Consider the following 21844-nt stretch of genomic DNA (forward strand, 5'->3'; position numbering starts at 1 on the left):
GTGTATGATTTCTTCTGGCCATTGAGCATTTGTGAGGGACTCTGTTTCTCTCTGAAGCAGTTACCATGACAACCATTCATTTATATTTTATAGCATTATGTCGGTGGGTATGTGCTTTCTAAGTTTTTTGTGTGTGTGTCTTTAAAACCTTTCAGAAAATAAACATTGTGCTGAAATACAGAACACTTCAGGTGTTGTTCATGCTGTACATTCAGGGCTGCCAGGCAAATGAAGCAGGGCTAAGGGGAGGCTCTTTTAGGTAATTTAATATAATTATGGAGAGGTGGCTCACCTGGACAGGCTCATCACTGATGTGGTGCAGTGGGAGGACCGGACGACTGGATGACCTTGGAAGTCTCCTTGCACAATCATGTAGGTGTCAGAGGGAGGCGAACTGAGATGTCTGTCTGAGCATGCAGGTGGAAAAGAGAGGAGACTTGCAGTAACAYTGCTGTGAAAAATCACAGTTGGGTCTTTGAGAGCTGTGCAAATGCAGTGTTTGCAGGCTGAACAGGCTGTAGATGTAGCAGAGAAAAGAAACATGATTGCTGTAAATATCAAACATTRTTAATGAGGTATTATATCTCAGAGTGGAAGGGACAAAGTGGGAGGGTTTTTTGAGCCTGTAGTTCTTCAGTCAGTCCTGTGCAAATGCTGTTTTCCTGGCTTGCTCCTTTGTTTGTGGATCAGGGTGGCAGAGGGCATGTAGTTGGCATGCAGTATCCAGCTCTTAAGGGAAAAAAAACCCAAACAACATAAAGTTGTCTTCTAACATTGGAAACCCTTAAAACTGTAGAGWGGGCACACCCAGGGCAGAAGAGCTAAGGGGCTTGATCCTTTGCCTTGCCATGTAGAARGGCTGAAGTATGTTTTGGTTTATGGTTTCCCTGCTATAGGGTGTTAGGTTTGGGGCAACAGCAGCTTTTGCAAAGAATGGAAGATCCCAGATAAAACCCTTTCTGTGTTCCTTCTAAAGAAGGAGAGCAGAAGTCTTTAGTAGYAGGAGKGAGGAAAAATGACTGAGTGGAAACRAGTTAGGTTTTTTTGACTGTGACAGGGCAGTGTCAGGTAGAGGCATAAGCTAAAAAGGGCAGTCATCACATAAGGATGGTGCATAAAGGGATTATTCTTCCTCCCTCTCAGTACATCCTTGAAGAGCCCGGGTTTGAACAGTAAATTTTTAGAGACAATAGGGCAGGTTCCAGTGAGGCGACTCAGCCCTGCTGATGTCATGTCATAATCTGGGATTAGAATAAGTGRGTTCCAGCCTTTTTGCATCCTGGCGAGCAGTATCCAGCCAGGAAAGGCTGCTGAGACTCCCTCAGGAACGTTGGCTGTTCCAGGGAGTGCTACCTGTGACGCAGCATCTATTTTATGTGTGGGAGAAGTGGGATCTGCCAGCCTGTGAAAGAGTAGGGAGTGTAAGCAGGGTTTTTAGGAGCTGCCTGAAATACTAGGGAGTAAACCAGGAAGATTATCTAGGTCTTGGCCTGCTCGCTGCGCACTGCTCTTGCCTGCTAAACTCCCCAGCAGCAGTAGTGGGGTTCATGGAGGTGATGTGCCATCGTTTGTCAGCTCTCAGCCCACACTCAGGTGTTGAAAACTTCAGGGGAAAATGCTGCTTTTGAGGCAGGGTCATGTTTACAGCACAAATCGTGCTGGGGCAGCAAATGAGGGCAGGGCTTTGGTTTGCTGAATGGCTTTGTTACTGTACCTCATCTGTGTGCCCTGTGGGAGTGACATCAGCTGSTTGTTCAAGGCAAGGTTAAATCAAACCTTCTCCCAGTTTCTGTTACCCAAGCTGTTGTTTTGTGATGGGCCAAATGTTCTCTGAGTGGATATCACTGGACAAAAAAGGCTGATGGAGAGAAATCATGCCCTGTCATGCATGTGAACAGCAGGATGAATTAAAGGAAACCACAAAGCTTTTACTGCAGAGAGGGGAAAGTGATGAGAATTGAGATGGGGCCATCTCTGGTTTTTACCAGGCTGTGGCTGCTGGAGCAAGCTCCAGACCTCTGTTTTGCAGCCTGTCTTGTCCCTCGTCCAGCCCATAAGCTGTACTGTAAAGAAGGGTCTGGATGTGGTCATTAGGCATGAAAAMCGCTGAGTGGGATGTGGGACATTAAACTCTTGACGGGCTGAGATACTGCAGCATTTAAACATCTGAAAGGTTTTATTTCAAATTGTGGAGCACAGTAGAAACTTCAAAGCTGTTCTCAGCTGGTGCACTCTTTTCAGGCAGAGAAAGGCTTCCATGGTCTGGCATGTTGGCTTCTTCTGGAGTTAAAATTGGAGGTGATTTAATGCACTGATGGGAAATGGCCACTAAGTGGAAATAATTGTTTTAATATGGGTGTGTTAATCATCCTTGAGGTATTTTTATAAGTATCCTAGAACAATAGAGTGTGTTTCTTAAAGCTGAATGTAACCATTGCTCCACCTGGGAACAGTTCCTCTCCAGCAGCAATGCACAGCTCTTCTTATAAAGGGAATTTAAACTTAATTCATCTTGGCAAACTAGGGCACATGGGAAGAAGAAAAATATAATTATTAGGGCTGGTATTAGCTGTGCTTGTGTTGTAAGGTGCAACGTGTGTTTGGACAGGATTTAGAGACCATTTAGAGCTTGTCACTACAGCTGGTCCTGRCTTTACTGCACAAGAAATGGACTTAAGTTTTAAGTCTGAACTGGCTTGTGCTGAGTTCATTGCTGGTAGCAGCTGCTGCGTTGATGGCTGTGGAAATCTCCCAAAAAAACACTGTACGAATGAGTGTTGCAGGTCCTGGGTCCCAAGTTACAGCCTGCCAAAATGAGCTTTGGGACTGCTGTTCAGCAGCTCTGATGGAAAAGCAGGCAGGAAGCTGTGCTGGGACGGCATCTCACCTGCCAGGCTAAGCTTCTTTCCTCACAAAACTGGGAAATTCTCAGTTTCAAGTCATTACCAACCTGACCAGAGATAAAAAGATTGATGCCAGTAACTTAGTACCTGTTTTCTGTTGTATTTATCTCTGTGGTGGGGCAGGGTGTGCGTGGATGAGGTGAGACACTTATATGTGATGGATTGATTTGTAGGATCAYGGAGTCAGCAGCAGCCTGTTCCAGAACCCTGCAAAGCTTCACCTGACTCTTGGGACACTGGTGCTCCTGAACGAACAAGAGATCCAGAAAGCGTGTGACCTCCTCCAGCAATGCAAAGAGGACTTTGTGGAGTAAGTGGTGGCAAAAAGGGATGTCGTAACCAAGGCCTTGAGTGAGGGGGGAGAGTAGTAAAGGGAAAAGCAGCTCAGTAGTCTCCCTCAACTCTGGAAACTGAGGAAAAAGCTGAAGTGTTTCAAATGGCACAGTAGAAATCGCTAAGCAGCCACAGAGAGTCTTACAGTGTCTATAGCTCAGCTCAAACCCTCAGCATTCGCTGAAAACCTGCTGTGCTCACTTCTCTTCCTCACGTGTGTTCTCATTCTATGTYCCATGAGCAGTTTTTGCCACTGTCCCCTGCCTGCTGCAGTGGGAGGGCTAAGCTCCCTTACCTTTGCACACTGCCTGCAGTGGACTCTGGCTCTGGAACTTCCCTCCTGCCTCAGARCAGATGCTGAGGTGTCCTTGACACTCATTTCTGGATGAAGAGAKCTGTGTGCAGGGAAGCCAGCAGGAGCCTTGTGAATAATCAGCCTGAAACAGTCCGTGCTGCTCCRGGAGCACGGCTTCCAAGCTGCCTGTTAACACTGAGCTGCAGATGTTGGGGCTTTAGCTGCAAATGTGGTCCAGTGACACCATAATTAGCTTATCTCTGTTCAGCTTAGAAATTGAGGATGGCCTGAGGGAGTGGTTTATTTATTTATTTATTTATTTCTGCAAAGCCTTTGCATACAAAGCACGGATCCTTTGCATTCATTTATTTGCTGCATCGGTGCATGAAGAATTGGCCATGCTGTGCCAGCTAAAATCTGTGGGAATTAATGCATGGCCAGAATTCATACCTCTGCTTTTAAAAGGATGGCTCCAGTTCAGCTGTTGAACAGAAATGCAAGTGTKTTTCCAGGGGGAGGCTCTGACTGCAATATTTGAAAAGTGCCAGCTTCCTCATAAGTGGATTGAGCTGCGGCCGAGAAAATCATTGCTCCCTATTTCCTTTAGGGAAGGGGGAATCAACACTTAGAGGTAACTTTTAGGTTATTTCCCCTGCCACGCCCAAATAAATATACTTGGAAAATTAATTTAGGCTCCCTTCCACCCACATAAACCTTCATTAAACTTTATTTCCTTTTCTAAAGTGTAGGCAGTGGCCTGTGATGGTCGCTGTGACCTTTTTGACCCTTTTTTAGAATACRTGACCTTTAGTGCTGTTAGTGTGATGTCCACAATAGTACATTTGTGCTGTTTTCCTTCCAGTAACTATGGTGGGAACGGAAATCATGCTCTGCTGATTTCACTTGGGAATCTTTGCTGAGARCCTCAAAAGCTGAACAGAAGTGAGCAAGGTCAGAGCAAAGTCACACTCACCTTGTTAACTCATATTTGTTACATCTGCACACCCAGACACTCCCTRTTCTTTCCAGAAGGCCTGGGTGTTAAACGAGGCATCACTTGCAGGGAGTGCTTGCTGCAGCACCGGGATGCTCTGCTGGGAAAGGCAAGGAGGCGGCATGTTGGGAAGCAAATACACTCCACAGAGCATTTGCAGGTGTGGGAGTGCATATTATATCCTGCACCAAGAGCTGGAGCTGATTTTAACCAGCTCTGTTTACTGGTGGATGTTGCATCCCGAGCTGTGTTCTGTATTGAGTACCTTTCCCAGTGAAAATCAGAGAGCTGGAGACTTCATGGTTGCTCTTTTCACAGGGAGGCAGGAGCCTCTCTGGAATGAGAACTTGTACCATTTGCCTCTGCTGGGTTTTCTGACWTGTGGATGGAGATCTCCATGTTGAGGCGGCCTGTGAGCCCTGGCAAGTTGCAGTTAATGTGTGTCTGAAACACTGAATGTATGAATTTAAGTTATTTTACTACTTGGGGGGTTAAGGTAATAGTGTCCATAGTGTTTTGAGCTTTAGGAATTAGGGATATTTTTTGAGTTTTGGTTCCTTTAGTGCAAACAAGCTGAAAAATAGGGGAAAGGAAAGAACTCATCAGTGTAGTTCACTGCCCTATATGTTCTGTATAACATTTACGTCCCAGTTAACCTCAAATTTGTCTAGCTACAGCAAAATAAGTATCTAATATTTCGTTAGTAAACCCAAATACTTGGTGAGCACTATGTGTTGCATTTCAAGAGTGGGTGTGATGTTTTGCTTTTTAACATGAGGGATTTCTTGGGTTTTAGCCAAATTACTGGAGGCCAGCCCCTGACWGTGGAGGTAGCAGGAATAGAGTACATGAATGACGACCCTGCCATGACGGATGTCCTTTATGCCAAAGTCCACATGAAGGATGGCTCAAACAGGTGAGTTCCCCTTGCTGCTATCTTTCATTCCTCCACAGAGTGCCGGGGAAACCCTCTGGAGCTGATGGGTTCTGCTGGCAGTCCTCAGGCCAGCAGTCAGGAAGATGAAATCATCCTTGCTTCCTAAAGCGGTTAAGGCAGTGATGTGTTTGCTCTTTAAATCAGTCACTGGTGGTGCAGCTGAAAGATGTCATTTGCTCCTGCAGCAGTCTGTCAGGGTGAATAATGGAGTCACGGCTCGCACGGAGATCAGATGGTCAAGGAGATACTCCTGAGATGACTTAGAAGGCAAGATGATTTGGCCTCTACTGTCTAGTTCCCAACCTGCAATCCAGATTAATCTGGACAGCCTGGTGTATTCTGCAGCACTTAATTATTSTTAAAACCCTGTTAGCCTAGAAGGTCCTCAGAAGAGCATGACCTGATTACAGAGTTGGTTTGTGTGTCTGTAGCAGCCTGGAATAGGCGCTGGGTGTGAAATGTCTTTTGGAGCTGCTGCTGCGAAATCTTGCTGCCTGAGTGGTGTCAGCTCGAGTGTTTGTGCTGTTCACCTCCATGGYCGATGGCTTTAGCTCTACAGAAAGCACTGCCCAGGATGTGACAGTGTCTGGACAACCTTCCTGTCTCATTTTTGATGAGTTAATCACCAGTGGCAACACAATCCTTTCTCTTGGTGTTTTCTAAAAGACTGAGGAAACACAGCTGGGGCTTGGAACACTCTGGTCTAGTGGAAGGTGTCTCTGCCCATGGCAGGGTTTGGAACCAGATGATCTTTAACACCTCTTGTAACCCAAACCATTGCACATTCTATGATTAACATAAGAGCTTTTGTACTCTGTGCTGCTGGTTGCCAGAAATAGGGAAGGAGAGTAGCCAAAAGAGCTCTAYCTCCTGTCTCTGAGTCTCAGCCTTCTCTTTTCCTGACAGCACTGCCCTTTTGTTGTCTGTTCCTATTGCTAGAGGACAGCAGGAGCTAGCAGAGGAGCATGGAGCAGTGCAGCTGGAGGAGGGAGGCTGTGAGCAGGGACTGGCTCAGGGAAGAAGGGATATGTTCTGGCACATCCTTTTCCTGAGGGCTGAGGAGACTGGGCGAGGGGCCCTGCTTATAACCACACTTCAGAGGCTATGTTGAAGTAAGAGATCGGAAATGGGATAAGGAAATGAGCGGGAAAATGAAAAATGTAAGAACTGCTTGGAGGCAGTGAGAATTGAAATATTTTCCTTTTCTYGGCTCTTCCACTTTGAAGTCTGTCCTGCCCTGAAAGAGGTGAGATAAAAACAAATGGGGCAGGTGGAGAGCCAGGGCAAGGCAGAGATCAGCCAGGAGACAGAGCAGGGGGAGAAAGAGGGCAGAAGCACTTAGAAAGATGAGCTGGAGACAGACATTGGATGACCCAAATGCCCTTCAGTGGGTTTGTTGTAGAGTGCATCTAAAATATCAGCTCTTCGAGCTGAGGTCTGAGTCTCTTCTCCTGAGTCACAGAGTTCTGGCTCTCTCTGAGATGCAGTGCTTGCCAGCCTGGTTSCATCTGAAAGTCAGTCTGCAGCCTGAGGAGCTGGGAGAGGAATCCTGTAGAGTGTGAGCAGGGCCTAAATTGACAGTGATGTCCGCCTGCCTCTGGGGACAGCTGGAATTTTTGATATTTGTTCTGTGCTCTGTTCAGATGCCAGCTGTATCCCTTGTTCTGAGACCCCACTTATGCATAATGCTGGAGAAATGTGCATCAGGGGTGGCAGAGAGAGCTGCTTTGGGCAAAGGAGAGAAGTGAGGGCTTCAAACACCCCGGGGAAAGGATTGATGTCTTCACTGTCCTTCACAAAGATCTGTTAGCTGAGGTTTTGACCAAACCCAGACCTTGTGCTTTGCATGGCACCTGGAGATTGCCAGGTTTCTACTTCCTCAACACCTTTTGCATAGCAGCAGGCTCAGAGAGGGCCAAGTGGTTTGAAGGTTCAATCTTTGGCCCAGGCTGGGCAAATTAATTCACAGAATCATAGAATAGGCTGAGTTGAAAGGGACCCATCAGGTTCATTGAGTYCAACTYGTGRCCYTKCCCAGGATACCCCAACAACACCACTGTGTCCCTGRGAGTGTTGAAAYGCTCCTGGAGCTCTGGCAGCCTTGGGGCCATGACCACTCCCTGGGGAGCTGGGTTGCAGTGCCCAGCCATCCTCTGGGTGAAGCACCTTCTTGTGATATCATTCATCTGGCATTCTCCCCTTACATAGTTTCTTAGCTATTAGCAAATATCCAGAAAAATATCTAGCTTTGCAGAGTGGGGAAAAAAGGTGTTTTTGGGTTGATGGAAAGGAGCTTTTGCTTCCTTTGAGATTCCAGGAGACACTGTGTTGGACTAGCAGTGATTATAAAAAGGGGACAAATGGTGATCTCTCCAGAAAATCCTGCTTTGTTTTCTGGCCTGTGACACACATCATTGCTGAACAGCTCCTTGAACTTCTTGCCTGCTGAAACCTGCTGTGCCTTGCTCAGGGAAATGGGAAAGCAGTTTCTGAGCTGCAAGGGCAATACTAGAGGAGAGTAGCAGGCGTGTGGCTTCCTGTGCTGGATCAGACTGCTGCAGCCTGTGCTGGAGAGAGGTGTGTGCCTTCCTGTCTCATGCAAGATGTCCTGTCAGCTCTGTGTAGTTCCTGGCATGGCTGAGGGGTGGAGTTCCTTCCTGATCTTTGGATGATCTTGATCAGCTTAAGCTGTAAAGCAAGAGATTTGATTTATCCTGACTTAGCTTGCATAACTGCAGACAGAATTAGGGGTTGGCAAGCCCTTCTGCACATATAATGGCGCAGACTGAAAGAGGGATCATGCTCTGATGCCTCCCACATGGCAAATAATTTCCATTATAATTCATTCTAATTTGTTTTATTTCCTTGATTAACTTTATAACATAATAAAGCACCATTTTCACTTGAGCTATTCTCTGTTAATTTGTTTTAGTATTGTCTGTAATGATATTCATTTAATCTTTGTCAYTGCTAATTTTAAAAATCACTGAAGTAAAGCCAGAAAATGGTAGAAAGCCRTGACAATTGGTAGTCTGAGAGTCTTGAAATGGTCACATTGGGGCTGGCAGCCTGTGAGGGGCAGTCCAAAGCCAGCAGCAGGGTCAGAGCTGGCATCCAGAGCATGGCAGTCCCGAGCTCTGGGGACCAGCCACGCTGTGCCACAGCTGAGACACCAGTGAGGTGGCACTTCATGGAGCAGAAAGCTRGCTAACCCCTGGGACGTGCTGGGAGAAGCTCAGATTCTTCTGCATGGATTTAATACCCTCTAGCCTTGTTTTGGAGATGGGAAGCTCTTGTTCTGGCACATCCTTGCTGCTTTTGGTAAGAATCGAGCACTGCAGAAATTTTTGGGAGACAGCAGCAGCCTGGAAGTTCCTTCAGCTCCTTAGACATGAGTGCAYTGCTCTGATCCCTGCTCCTGCTGCCTGTCCTAGGATGGGTCTGCCCTCAGATCCTGGCAGCCACAGCTACTTTCCTCCCTGACCGAGGCCACACAGAACAATGGGAATAAGTCCTTGGATTTTACTTGCTCAGTAGCTCCAAAGCTGGAGTGTTCACCAGGATGTGCTGACTGGGTTTGTGCCCCCTGTCTCCACTCCCAGGGACTGGGGTGCTTATCTGGGACAGAGAGGATCCAGGCTCCAGCCGTCCCTGAGCAGAAGCTCTGGGAGTCAAGGTGCCTAAGCCCCTGCGGGTGTGCAGATTTTAGCATTTGCAAGGAGAGTCACATTGTGTTTCCTGGCAGTAGAAAGATGCATCCTTCAGCTCCCAGTAACATCTGTCACTGTGAACGAGCTCTCTGCTGTGCTAAATCTGCCCTTCCTCATGGAATATTTGCAGCAGAAGCGATCACAGAGAAAGCTTTGTGCAGCAGTCAGAACTTTTTGCATTAGAGCTGAATCCTGATGGCTCTGCTCGCTTTCCATCAGGGACTAGCTCCCTTTCCTGTGTGCGTGCAGAGACTTCATTTCACACTTGCTGCCCTYCTGGCTAAAAAGCCACAAGCTGGTGATGCAGAGGCTTCTTGTTTTACATTGCCCTTTTCTTTCTCTTTCTGCCTTCCCAGACTGCAGATGGTCGCTGATCAGCTGGTGGAGCGGTTTGTGGCCTCTGGCCTGATGCTTAAAGAATGGGATAGGGTGAAGCTGCATGCCACAGTCATGAACACTCTCTTCAGGAAAGATCCMAGTATGTACAGATCGTTCATCCTTGCTGATAAATGCATTTAAAGTAATTCCACTGCTCAGCAAATGCTTTTGTTGTTTGATTTTTCAATGCGGTTTTCCTTACTCTCAAGAATGCCTACAGGTCTGGGGGAAGATGTCTGCAGATAAAACCCAGAAGAAAGTAAAAAAGCAATTAACAGAGTCATAGATTCAAAACCTTGTCCCAGTAGCACTTATAGTATCTGGTCTAGGGAAAAATATRTTCAAGTAGAATCATAGAATATCCAGATTTGAAAGGGACCCCCAAGGATCATTGAGTCCAAYTCCTGGCCCTGCACAGACACCTGAAAAATCCCACCCTGTGCCTGAGAGTGTTGTCCAAATKCTTCTGGAGCTCTGGCAGCCTTGGGGCCATGACCAGTGCCTTGGAGAGCCTGTTGCAGTGCATGACCACCCTCTGATGGAAGAGCCTTTGTCCAATATCCAACCTCCCCTGGCACAGCTCCAGCCATTCCCTTGGGTCCTGTCYCYGGTCACAGAGAGCAGAGATCRGAGCTGCCTTTGCACTGCCCCTCGTGAGGAAGCTGCAGACCCTGATGAGGTCTCTSCTCTGTCTCCTTCAGCAAGCTCCTGAATAGAGCAAATGACCTCAGTTGCTCCTCATGGAGGGAGATCTTGGATTCCCTGGGCCCCAGTTTTAAATTGAAACTGGTAACAACTCCATGTGTTGTACTGACCTTTATGCAAGATGAAAACATAATCCTCTTTGGTCAATTTAAAGATTGCCCATTGCTTTAGGAAAGTTGTCTTTCTCCTTTCCATTGTCTCCCCATTGTCTTTCTCCTTAAATCAGATGCAGACAGCTGCGAGGCTGAATGTGAGCTATTCTTGAGTGCATGGCGTCTGCTGTCTGCCAAAAGATTGTCTGCTCTGGCTGTCTGTAGCATCATTCTGATCACATTACTTTATAAAGCAGCCCTAAAAGCATTGTGTTTGGGGAGGGGCAGCATGTCACAGCCTGCTTCTCCATGTGCAAACGTGTGTGCTCTGGCACTGTGGCCCCTGTGCACTGCAATAGGTTGTGTCAAGAATTCTTTAACTGTTGCCTCTCTGAATCTCTACGTGGACAGTGATAACAGCAGGGATTTGTGTCATGATTTTCTGGGCAGGTTTTGGGTTTGACTGCTGCTGAAATCAAACAAGCACACTCAGGATGTAGAAACCCTGTAAAGATGGGGTTCAGCTCYAAAAACTGGGCCCTAAAAATGTGAGCCCAGAGTGCTGATGTGGCTCTCTGTGAGGGGAGGCACATGGGCAGCTAGTCTGGCACCCTGAGTCTGCATTYTGCACAACCCCATGAGGCATGCGAGGCATTCAGACACAATGGGGAGAGCATTCCGCCAGCATTCCGCAGGCAGCAATAGAAGTCGCTTTGTATTCCATACAGGATTTGAATAGCAAGCTGGATGTGAGGGGGACTTCATAGTTAATGATGGAGATGAAAAAGAAATACTGAATATATTCACCGAGTGAGGCAGAGGTCCTGTGGAAAGAGCAGATCATGTACTTGGGGATTATATAAAAACTCAAACATGCTCTGGGGAAATGGATCTCAGATGTAGGTTTTTGGCAGTTGCTGTAGGCCTAGGTTGCTATTCTGAATGTCTCTGTGTGAGTGTGGCTGTGTGCCCACCCTGCAGGAGCATCCACAGCACACGGATGGTGCATGCAGCAGAGGTTTGTGTCAATGCCATCTGCATCCCGCCTGGCATTGTGCTGGCATGCTCAGCCTGGAATTTGGTACTKTTCCAGGCCATGCAAGAGCTGTCTCTCACCCTGACATGGCAGGATGTGGATCACAACCAGCCAGAGAGAAGCAGGTGTGTTGCACTGAGCCATGAGCCGTGCAGAGTCACCCCAGCAGTAGCTATGGTTTAGGGTCATTCCTCCAGGTAACAGGTGATCCCMACAGAGGCACTAATTCCAGCCTTTTCCCCTTAAAATCCAAGTGCAAGTGAGGTTTTTTTGCACTAAGAACTGGGCCAAAGATGGTTTATTAGCTGACAGCTGACTTTGGGGAGGGAGAGAGTGGGGGGTGAAGTACAGCACACAGAGTTCTCCCATCTGAAGCTCATTCTGGTGGTTCCTTTTCTCTCTRCAGCTGAAGAGCGAAGCAACACAATGACTGGTAAATCATCTTTCAAGGAGCGGGAGTCGTTTAATGGCCGAAATATCCTCAAGGTCAGTATGAAACAATTAGGGAAATGGAGAAAACTATGGATATTGTATAGCCAAAGGAGGTCAAAACACCTCTTCAAGACTGCTTTTGTCTTAGGCTTATGGGATCTCCTGGCGGGGGGATGGGGGGAAATCTGTTTAGAAAATAAGCAATCCAGATCACTTGTAATTGGGAGCATTACACTGTTTAACAGGAGCGTTCCTAAAGCTGCTGAGGCTCAGAGCAGGAATATGTAGCACGAATGCTAAGTGGGTGTTCGTGTTGTCATTTACTTCGCTCCTGTTTTACCCTGGAGACTCAGGCTGGTGTTGATTCTCAGCCCACCAGAAAGAAGCACTTTGTTGCTCTTGTTCTACTCATATATATTTATGAAACTAAACCCGACTCTCATTTCACTTACCCTTTTCTTCTTGTTTTTAATCTCTGCTGTTGATCTGCTCCAGAAAAACAGCAGATAGTGGTGGGGAGTCCCACCAGGATCTGAGGGCTTGGGCTGTGATCAGAAAGTAGAAAACACGATCCCCCTAGACTGTGGAGGYTGGGTAAGGCTCAAAGGGGAGCATCCTGCAATCTCCCAGGCTTTGCCAGCCAGGGTTGGGACTGCAGGCAGCCTCTGCTGCTCATCCAGATGGCTGTGGCAGACTGAGGCTGTGGTGCTTGACCCCTGCAAGTGTCCAGAGAGAAATGAGATGCACAGAGGAGCAGGAATGGAAAACAACACCAGCTTGTAAGCAAATTTGCAATCCTTATTTTGTGAGAAGATTTGTTGCAGGCAGCTGTGATAAGAGGGAGTGAGGACAATACATGGATACATTTGGGAACGGTAAGAAGATATTCTGGCAACAATGAGACATGAGAGAGGATGCAGCCTGGGTGGGAGCTGGACAACCAAGAAGGACTTTAGAGCCGTCCCAGAGGAGGTGGAGAGTGCTCTTTATTTGTATTTACAATTTTAATAATGTATCGGGCACTGGATGCAGGGGGATGTGAAGGCAGGGAGTGGAACTGATTGATCTTGTGCAGAGGACAAACAAAGGGACAAAATTAGGTTAAGCTCTCATTGTCCTCAAACGGTCTGTGCCAGCGCGGTGTCATGACTCAGCGTCACCACATGTTGAGTGTGCGGTGTGAGACTGCAGTAGTGCAAGCTGGAGCAGGGAAGCCACAGCCGTGGTCCCTTTCTTCATGTGATCTGCAATTTTGGATTGCTCCCAGTGTTGGGAAACCTGGCTTTGGAAAGGGAAGGTGTGTGTCAGGAGCCCTCAGTGCCTGCAGGACTCTGCTTTCTCAGCATTCGCCTTCATTCCTTCCTCTTGCTTCTGTTAAATTTGTCCTCAGGCTTTAGAGACTCATAAAATCAAACTGTGGATCGTCCTCAGTGCTCTCATCCCAAACCATTTGTGATTGGGAAGCGATTAACGGTGCTCCCTCTGCTGGTCGCACCATTTGTGGGGTCTGAGGATCTGGGGAAGGGTCTTGTGGTGCTTAGAAATGCAAGTGCTCTCCTTCCAAGGCTACTTCTTATTCTTAATGCTTTTTGGACATATGAGCCCGGTGCATTTTTAAAGCTCCTAATTGATTTTGTACTGACATAGCTGAAAGAGCTGCTGGCTGTTTAGACTGCTGGTAATTACTTCAAAGCATGTCTTGCCACAAGAAATGTCATCCTTCTCTCCCACCTCCACTACATTTCCTAACGTGCCCACTTCGTATTTCCCTTTGCTCTCCCACGTGCCTGCAGCAGAACGCCCATTGGCATTAATTAATTACATGAGTCATAAATAGCTCCAGGCTTCTTACCGGAGGAGCCCAGCATCAGTGAGCCACTGATGCATTCCAGCATGACCTTGCAGGGATGCGCCAGTTCCCTCCCAGCCTGCTTTTATATCCATTATTTATCTTGTGCTGGGGAGGCTGCCCTCTCACAAAGTGACTTCATTAACTTTTGCACCCGAATCCAAACGATGGACTGTTAATGAGTATGGCTGCAGTSAGGCAGGCTGGTGGGAGGGAGAGCCATGTGCCCCGTGTGTGATTCCAGGCGGTGGGACTCTGCGGTAGCTGCGTGGAGTGGCTGTGTTCCCACTTGGAACGCTAACAAAACATGGCTGCTGGTAGGAGGGTAGGTGGGAACACTCAGGTTTCATCACTCTCGTTCCYGTTGTGCAGCTCTGTAGGGCTGAAGGCTCAGGGCAGGGCCAGAGCCTTTGGAGCATGATGGAAGTGCCGTGGCTCTGYTGTTCCATGCTGAGGCTCTCCGTGGCCGGAGCTGGGGGTGTGTGTGTGTGTGCAGATGCGCTGGCAGCACATGTTTGCTGATAACATGCCTGCGTTGCCCCAGGCTCCAGCTGGTATTTTGCTTTCAGCTGAACTAATGGGAATTTTATTTAATAATCCTTTGTTCTACCCGTTCCGCAGAGTTAAACATACACTCCTATTTGTGCTAATAAATGGTTGTGCAGGCCGGTACCTTCCCACACTGCTCAGAAAATAGATCCTGTAGGATGAGTTGTGCTCRGGAGTTTAAATTACTTCTGTCTTGAAGAATATCCCTGAAAAAGGTTTCCTGGTATAGGTGGAGCTGAGAGCCCGAGGGACCGTGTGACCCAACAGATTTGTGTCTGACAGAGCTTTGGCTTAGCGCCTCTCTAGTCCAGGCTCAAAAAGCTGGGGATGCTGCATGGACCACTTCATACRGAGCCATACATATTCCTTTGAGATTGGCTTTGAACATCCCAGGCACGTACTGAAATCGGGCTCGGATCGGGRGCAAAGCGTCTCATCTCTTGGAGCGTGGAGGGAGGAAGAAGCAATTCCTGGCTGAAAGAGCCCAGCAGCTCGGGGAGATGCCAGGTTGGCACCTCCCTGCCCTGCCTCCTGCCGTGTCCTGGCAGTGGCYGCATGCCCTGCGCCGCAGCTGGCATGGCGCTGGCACCGAGGCAGCCAGGGCAGCTGCCGGCATCTCCGGAGACGAGGCTGCGCTGCCTCCGGGCTTTTATTTATTTTGTTTAATGAAAAAAAAAARCCAACTAAGGCTGCAGTGAATAAATAAAAATGAAAAGAAATGCAAAGGGGCTGCCTGGCCAAAAATTTGTGTTGCACATTTAAGGGAAAGGAAGAAAACCACCTGGACTTTCGCTGGGTCAAAATGGAACGAGTTTTTGCTTGAGGTCTGAGAAGTAAAAGAATGGCCTTTGCTGCATTCAAAGAGGGCAGCAAACTTTGAGAGCAGAAAAGGCTGAGCCCTGCTGCTTAGCACAGATCTGTGCATTAACAGCTTACAAGATTAAATATTGAGGSAACAGCTACTGAGGTACAGCAGCAGAAAGCTGCACATCTTATGTCTTAGGGCATTAGGGGAGACTTTAAGCTGGGATGGAAGACTGGGAATGGGATCAGCTGAGGTGCTGACATGCGCTGCCATACCCTGGTGCAGCAGYGGGGCTGCAGGAGTGCCTGGGGAGGGCTTCTRGGTCAGACAAGGCATAATTTGATGAAGCTTCTTCTCTTTTGAGGCTTGCCTAAGTGTATTGAGTTATGGCACTGTATCTGCTTTCACTGCGAGCAGGGCAAAGTGCATCTGCTGGCTGATACACTGGAGAGCCGATAGGAGCAGAGGAATCTGGTGTAATCCCTGTCATTGTGTCTGTTCTTCTGGGTGAGAGCAGTGCAGTGGCTGTGGCATGCAGTGGTTTAGTTTAAAACATTGGATGCAATGCCACAGAGAGAGATGCAATGGAAAAGTAAAACCTTGGCCTGGATAAACCTGCTGATAAATACCCCAAGCCCATCAAGCACTGAACAAATTAACATCTGCCCCTGTGCAGAGCCAACTTCACCTACAGATGAGGAGTGTGTCTCGTGTTCTGCAGCCATCAGAACCCAGGCCTTTTGTGTTATTTTTGTTTGTGGATTTAAGGAAGGCTAAGTTTTTTCCTGATGTATTTCTAAGGTGAGGTGAAATCAAAGAGTCAGAGAAGCGTTAGGATCAGGACTGCGTGGTGTTCAGAAAGGGTAAGAACATCTTGTTATCCTCAGTGAGGTGGTAAAGATGTAGATCCAAAGTAGGACTGACAATTGGAACAAATACCTAACAGGAGGTGGCTGCCTGGAAAGTTTAGAGTTAAAAATACCAAACAAAAAATCCACTGGGGTAAGAAGAGACTGAATAAAAGATTGTGGTGCAACATCAGTGTCTCWGAAATAAGCCAGCGCTTTCCTCGCCTCGTTTTTACAGCAGAATCAAAAGCAGAAATGAAAGGCTGTGATGCCACTTTGCAGAGGGGAGAATTCCTGCCATTACCAAGAGGTACCAGAATGATCGAGGGGGCTCAGCAGTGTGCAATTAGAGCAACAGTGGGATGGGAGGATGTGACAGTTGAGCAGATGAGACTGGAGATCAGTTTGTATAATCACGGGGAAAAAAAAAAAGAAGATTAAATTGGGGTTGCTGTAAAAATGCTTTCCTGCGAATTATATTCTTCGGGGGGTGGGGGGAAAGCCATATTCACGTTATCTGCATTTGGTGAAACAGGAATCTGAAGTGGCATTTGAAAAATCAAAGTAGACAAAGAAGGGAAAATATCTTTGTTGRAGTGTTGGGGCCTAGGTGGCAGTGCTGGAGGTGTTGGGGGAAGGCTGAGCTRCTGCACTGAGAGCACAGAGCAGAAGGTTTGTGCTACCTTTGCRTGACAGAGATCTCTTTGGTGACCTTACCAAGAAGAGAAGAAGCCTTTTTTATTCCTCTGAGAGGTGCTCCTGACCCCACTGACTAATTTTAGCAGGAGCTGTGAGTTCTGGAAGAGGGTTTGTTGAGTTTCTGAATTTCTTTGCAGTCCCACCCAGCCCAGCAGCTGAGCCTTTTGGAAGTTCTGTGAGTGCCTCTGCCTCCCACCCAGTGAGCATCCCACTTCCTCACTTCCCTGAGATCTCTGTTGTGCCAAAAGCCAGACGAGGCAGCGTCACCTCTTTGATATTAAGGGGACAATTTTTCTCTGTGGAGCTGGCAGGGGTAGAATTACAGCGGTGCCTTAATAGAAGGCAGGGACCCAGCACATTAAATGCAAAAAAACCCAACCCACTGATTAGCAAAAGGAGGCAGTTCATCCCAAAGGTGCCATGACCCTTCTGCTGGATAATTTTCCATGTCTGTCTGAATTAATTTACTGGCTCTCTAGCTAGACTCCTCCTCTTGGTGGTTCGGTGAGTTTAGTGAGAGGTCACACTGATGGGAACTCCTTGTCCTGGTATTCCCGGATGTGTCTCAAGYCTCCTGTCATCTCTGCAGCAAAGCCAAAACTCAGCTCTTAAAAACTGTTGCTGTATTTGYGGTAATAGGAGCCACAAAGATGAGGCTTCTGTAGAGAAATGCAGTGCTTGATTATTAATTTCCTTAAGTTGTACTGTAAATCCCTCATRTTTGAGGTATAGGCCTGGGATGTTATTGGTCCCTTTAATTTGCTGAAAGGGCTTTTATTCTTGTCTGAAAGATGTGCAAAAATCTGGTAACCTCCAAATGTCCCACTTGTATTTGTTTCTTAGTTTGCAGAATGCCTCTCACCATGGCAACTGGGGTTTGATTTCCTGAAGCGCATGAATTTTCATGGATTTGTGATGGGGGGGAGTGGACCCAAAACTGTGAGCTAAAGCAAAGGTTTTGCAGCGTGGCAGTGGCAGGAGCACCAGTAAATTTGTCTTGTGAGGGAGGGGGGGACCCTGGAGGGAGGAGATCTCAGCTGAACAAAGGCCTGCACCCAGCCCCAAACAGTTCTATTTGAAAAAAAATCCAGCCTGACAGATTAATTTAAACTATGGCTGAATGTCACCCTCCCCATGGCTGCATCACCCTCTGGCAGCTGAGGTGGCTTTGCTCTAGTTTTACGAAGAGCTGAGATTTCATATGGCAGCAGTCAGAGAAGGAGCAGCTGCTGGGAACCTCRTGCTTGTCCCACCTGTGGAGGTCAGGAGGGTGTGATGGGCACCATGAAATGCCCTCTGAAACCCAGCTGGGGAGAGGCTGGAGTGATGCATGAGAGTAGGAGGGAGCAGAGCTCCAAATGATGTTGAGAAATCAGGCAGAAACAAACAGGCAGCTGCAAACAAGGACAGGTCCAGGAGGGAGCGGTGGCACCGGTGTGGGATGGAGAAGCGCCTCAATATCAGCCCCACAGGCTGGGTTTGGGTTAGGGGTGACTGCTCCAGACTGAGTCAGGCTGTGGAAATAAAAAAAAAAAAAGCAGCAAATACCTTTCAACTAAAGCTCTGACTACGCTTAGCTGAAGGATTTGTCCAGTTTTGGGTGCTCTGGATGGGTGCAGAGAGCCCAAGGGACAAGCATGAAACAATTGGAGGGGTAGAAAACAGCTGCAAGCTGCAGCTGAAAGTTATTTTGAGGCTAGTGAGGGGAAGGAGGGCAGCACATCAGAAAAGCTCTTGAAGCATGGGAATGCTTTTGCCAGTAGTGGATGATGCAATGATAAACAATGGCMTTAAATTGCAGCAAGGGATTAGGAAAATCTTTGTGAAGGGGAGGATAAGGAAAGGAGCTGAGGAAAGGGAGTCCTGGTTCGTTTGAGGAAGCAGAGCCACCACTTGGAGAAGGAGAAGGTGGTGGAGCCATGACCTTCACTGGTCCTTTCTTCAGCTTGTCACTTCATGGTTCCTGCGTGGAACGTGTGCAGAACACCCATGAGATGGCATGTGTGGATGTACCGAGAGCTTCTTGGCATTTATGTGGCATTTACTTTGGCTTAGGAAAATAAAAATACAAAAAGGAAACCTCCCATCGCACACCTTGGATCTTTCTCCGTGAGCTTGCTGCTGCTTCCCATGTTGGTGGTACTTTGCYAGCATTATGATTATGCTGTTTTCTAAGGGACTGCACCAGTGATTTCATTGTAAGGGATTTTCCTGTGTCGTAGAGGAGATACCCAAGTCAGGGCTATCTCCCAAGAGAGAGGCCACTGGGACTTTTATGACAYAAGATTTTCTCCCTCCTGAAGTCTGCCTGCTTTATTCCTCCTAAGGGAGATGAGGTGAAAAGGTCTCTGCTGCCGCCTTTTAAATCTGCCAGAGGCTGGAAGAAAAGGAGAGGGGAAGGGCTRTTCCTTGTGTTATCCATGTGGAAGGGTTGGATGCTATATTGGGCATGGAGAGACACTCCAGAACCAGCTGCACACTTGCAGAACAAATTGATATGCAGCCTTGTGGCTGCTGCTGGTGGTGAGAGCCCAGGTGACAACTGCCCTCTCTCTGTCCTTCCTATCCATCTCCCACCCTTGTGACTCTGCATGATGTCTTTATCCTGTAGCACCTGAACAGTTTTGGAAAGCATTGGATGTCCAGCTAGCCATTCTTTAAAAGCCTGGAAAGGAAACTAATTTAGGGGGGAGGTTGGGAAGGCTGGGAAGAGCCACCTCTCTGGATGAGTGCCTGCCTACCTGCTTTTCCTACGCTTCTCATGCATTATTCCTGGCAAGCTTCCAAGCACAATTAAACCTCTGACAGATAATCATTGGTGGAGTGGTGTCCGGGATGAATAATACAGGAATCAGGTATTTCTTTTTTTGGCACCAAATTGTGTCAGAAAACATATTTTCAAAGTCAAAAATAGAAGGAAAAAGAATCTATTAATTGAACAAGTCACCAGATCTTGATACTTTGCCTGCTTGTGTCTCATCTTCTGGGAGCCACCAGAGGCTTTGGTTTGGGGTTTGCCTGACATAATTTGGGGGAGTTTGGGTCACAGCTGGAAAGGGCCTTGGTGAATTTTTTGGGATGAGAAGAAGGAGCTCTGCCAGCACATACTGCAACCTGAGAAGTGTGGCAGCTGTGGAGATAACAGCCTTCTGGAGAGGTCCTGGCAGGTCTGTCTGTGTGGGAGGCTGCAGGACTGAGGTGTATTAAGCAGGAAGGTGGAATCCCAAAAAGCAGGGTTGGAAGCTGTGGTTTGTGCAGCAAAGGAGGTTAATCAGAAAAACTCCAGAGTTCGCTGGAGTTCAGCAGACTCTCTCAGAGTCCATCAATGTTTTTAGGTGTTACTTCCATGTTTCAAAATTTAACTTTTTAAGATTTTTAATCTGTCCAGGTTTTTCCCATTTCCTCCATCAATCTTTTTTTGCCTGGTACTGGTATCAGTAATCCAGCACCTTCCTGCTGTGTCTGGCATGGGAACTGCAGTTGTGCTTTAGCCAGATTATTTGGAAGGGTGATTGTTCTCTGCTCTTCTCCAGTGTTTTCCATCCCAAGCTGTGAATGTGTTATACAAGCTTTAATTCAAATATATCATCCCTTATGAGATGAAAAAATCTCCAGGGGAGAGCGCAGAGTCTGCAAACAAACAGGTTTTGTTGCTCTGTGTTGAGGCACCTCTTCAGAAACGCCGCTTAATTTTTCTCCTTGCTTGTCAGCGGGTGCCTGGGATTTTGTTTGTTCCTCCCCTTCCCCGAAGGGGTAACAGTACCGGAACATGCTGATTTCCGAGGGAAATCTCCCGGCTTTCTGAGCCCATTCCTTCATTCACCGTTGTTCCCGATCGGGACACGCCAGGGTTGCGCTGCCGGCGGGCAAGCTGGTGAGTGTTGTCACTTTGTACAGAGCAGATGAAGCTGTAAAGCCTCCGGCTCCTCCAAAGCCTCCGTTTAATCTCCTGGTTGGAGCTCTCCRTGTGCTGCTGTTGGCTGCCAGACCCCAATTCCCAGCGCTGGGATGTCTGTCAGAGTGATCCTCCTGCTGTCCCGTGGAGGCAGAGCCCACTGGTGTTCAGCCTGAACACACCTCCCTGGATGGGATCTTGGGGTGGATAAACCTTCCACCTGGGCGAAACAGCGGAGAAGGGATTGCCGGCATCTCATCCTCAGCGTGGACTGTGCAGCAGGAATGACAGTGAGCTCATCCACATCCTCCCGGAGCTGCGAGCCTCTTCCTCCCTTGCGTCTCACAAGCTGGTGATTTCTGTGTTGATTCCAGATATGGAAAACGGGACCCTCCCTCAGCTCCCTGCCGAGGGCAGCTGGGTTTGTGGGGCGGATTGTCACAGCCTAATGACATTACACGGCACTGCTTGCCCGCAGCGCTGAGTCACCGGGGACAGTTTTGTGCTGTTGATCTATAATAGCCCAGCCCTAAGGCACTGCTGTCTGTGGCTGGAGTTCACAGCAGAACTCCCCACAGTCCGGCGAGGTGTGTGTGTGTGCGCACACATCCATTTTATCCTGTGATATCACTGCTCTTTAGTGGAAATTTTTAATTGCAAGGCATTGCAGTGAATTGTTGGTCCCTTGGCATTTCCGAAGCTCTCAGCAGAGCTGCTTGGATTTTTTATTAATTCAGGATGGGTTTTTTTTTTTTTGGCTGACTACCGTAAACGACGTAAGGCTTTAAAAACTGATCAATAATCCTGATGGTAGCAGCAAAATCCAGGCCAAGGAAGCGTGAGTGTGAGCCAGAGATTACGTGAAGAAAGTTTTAAATACCTCTGACTCCCTTCCTTTCCATGGACTTTTTTTGCCCTACTGCTTCCCAATGCTTCTGCAGCCGAATCCATTAATATTTCTCATGCTTGTTGAGCCCGTGACAGGTGATTTTAAAGCCCCAGTTTACGATGGCACTCCACTCCTCATAAGCAGAGCTGAAACACATCGGTGCTGTCCATATGTGGATTAGCTGTGATTTATTACTGTTGTTCCCAGGTTGGAATGCAGAGGTGCTGTCTCATTCCAGGAGGGTTGTCTGTGGGAAGCGAGCCCCCCAAGGAGGACAGTTTGACAAACACCCACAATCAGCAGCACGACATCATTCRGGCGCCTGTTTTAACTTCTTCATTGAGGAGTCACCTCCTCCTTGCCTCAGCAAAACCGACTTTACAGGCTTAAAAAGGGGAAGAAAATGTGGGAAAGAGCCATCCTGGGTTTGATCTGTTGCTCTGCCTTTGATAAGGAAGTTGTTGTGGTTTAGGGGTTGGAGTTTGTAGGAGCAGT

At 47.7% G+C, this 21844-nt stretch overlaps 1 protein-coding gene across 1 annotated transcript in view; it reads left to right on the plus strand.

Moving 5' to 3' along the window:
* Positions 1-21844, plus strand: part of ASCC1 (activating signal cointegrator 1 complex subunit 1) — a 33438-nt gene that overhangs the window by 6680 nt on the left and 4914 nt on the right. Inside the window, exons 5-8 of the mRNA XM_057381117.1 lie at positions 3077-3213; positions 5322-5441; positions 9529-9650; positions 11790-11869. Coding sequence (XP_057237100.1) covers positions 3077-3213; positions 5322-5441; positions 9529-9650; positions 11790-11869 — 459 coding nt within the window. The remainder of the gene's footprint in view (positions 1-3076; positions 3214-5321; positions 5442-9528; positions 9651-11789; positions 11870-21844) is intronic.

The sequence above is a fragment of the Malurus melanocephalus genome, unplaced genomic scaffold (assembly GCF_030028575.1).
Source record: "Malurus melanocephalus ecotype Western Australia unplaced genomic scaffold, MMel_1.1 scaffold_491, whole genome shotgun sequence".
Classification (NCBI taxonomy): domain Eukaryota; kingdom Metazoa; phylum Chordata; class Aves; order Passeriformes; family Maluridae; genus Malurus; species Malurus melanocephalus.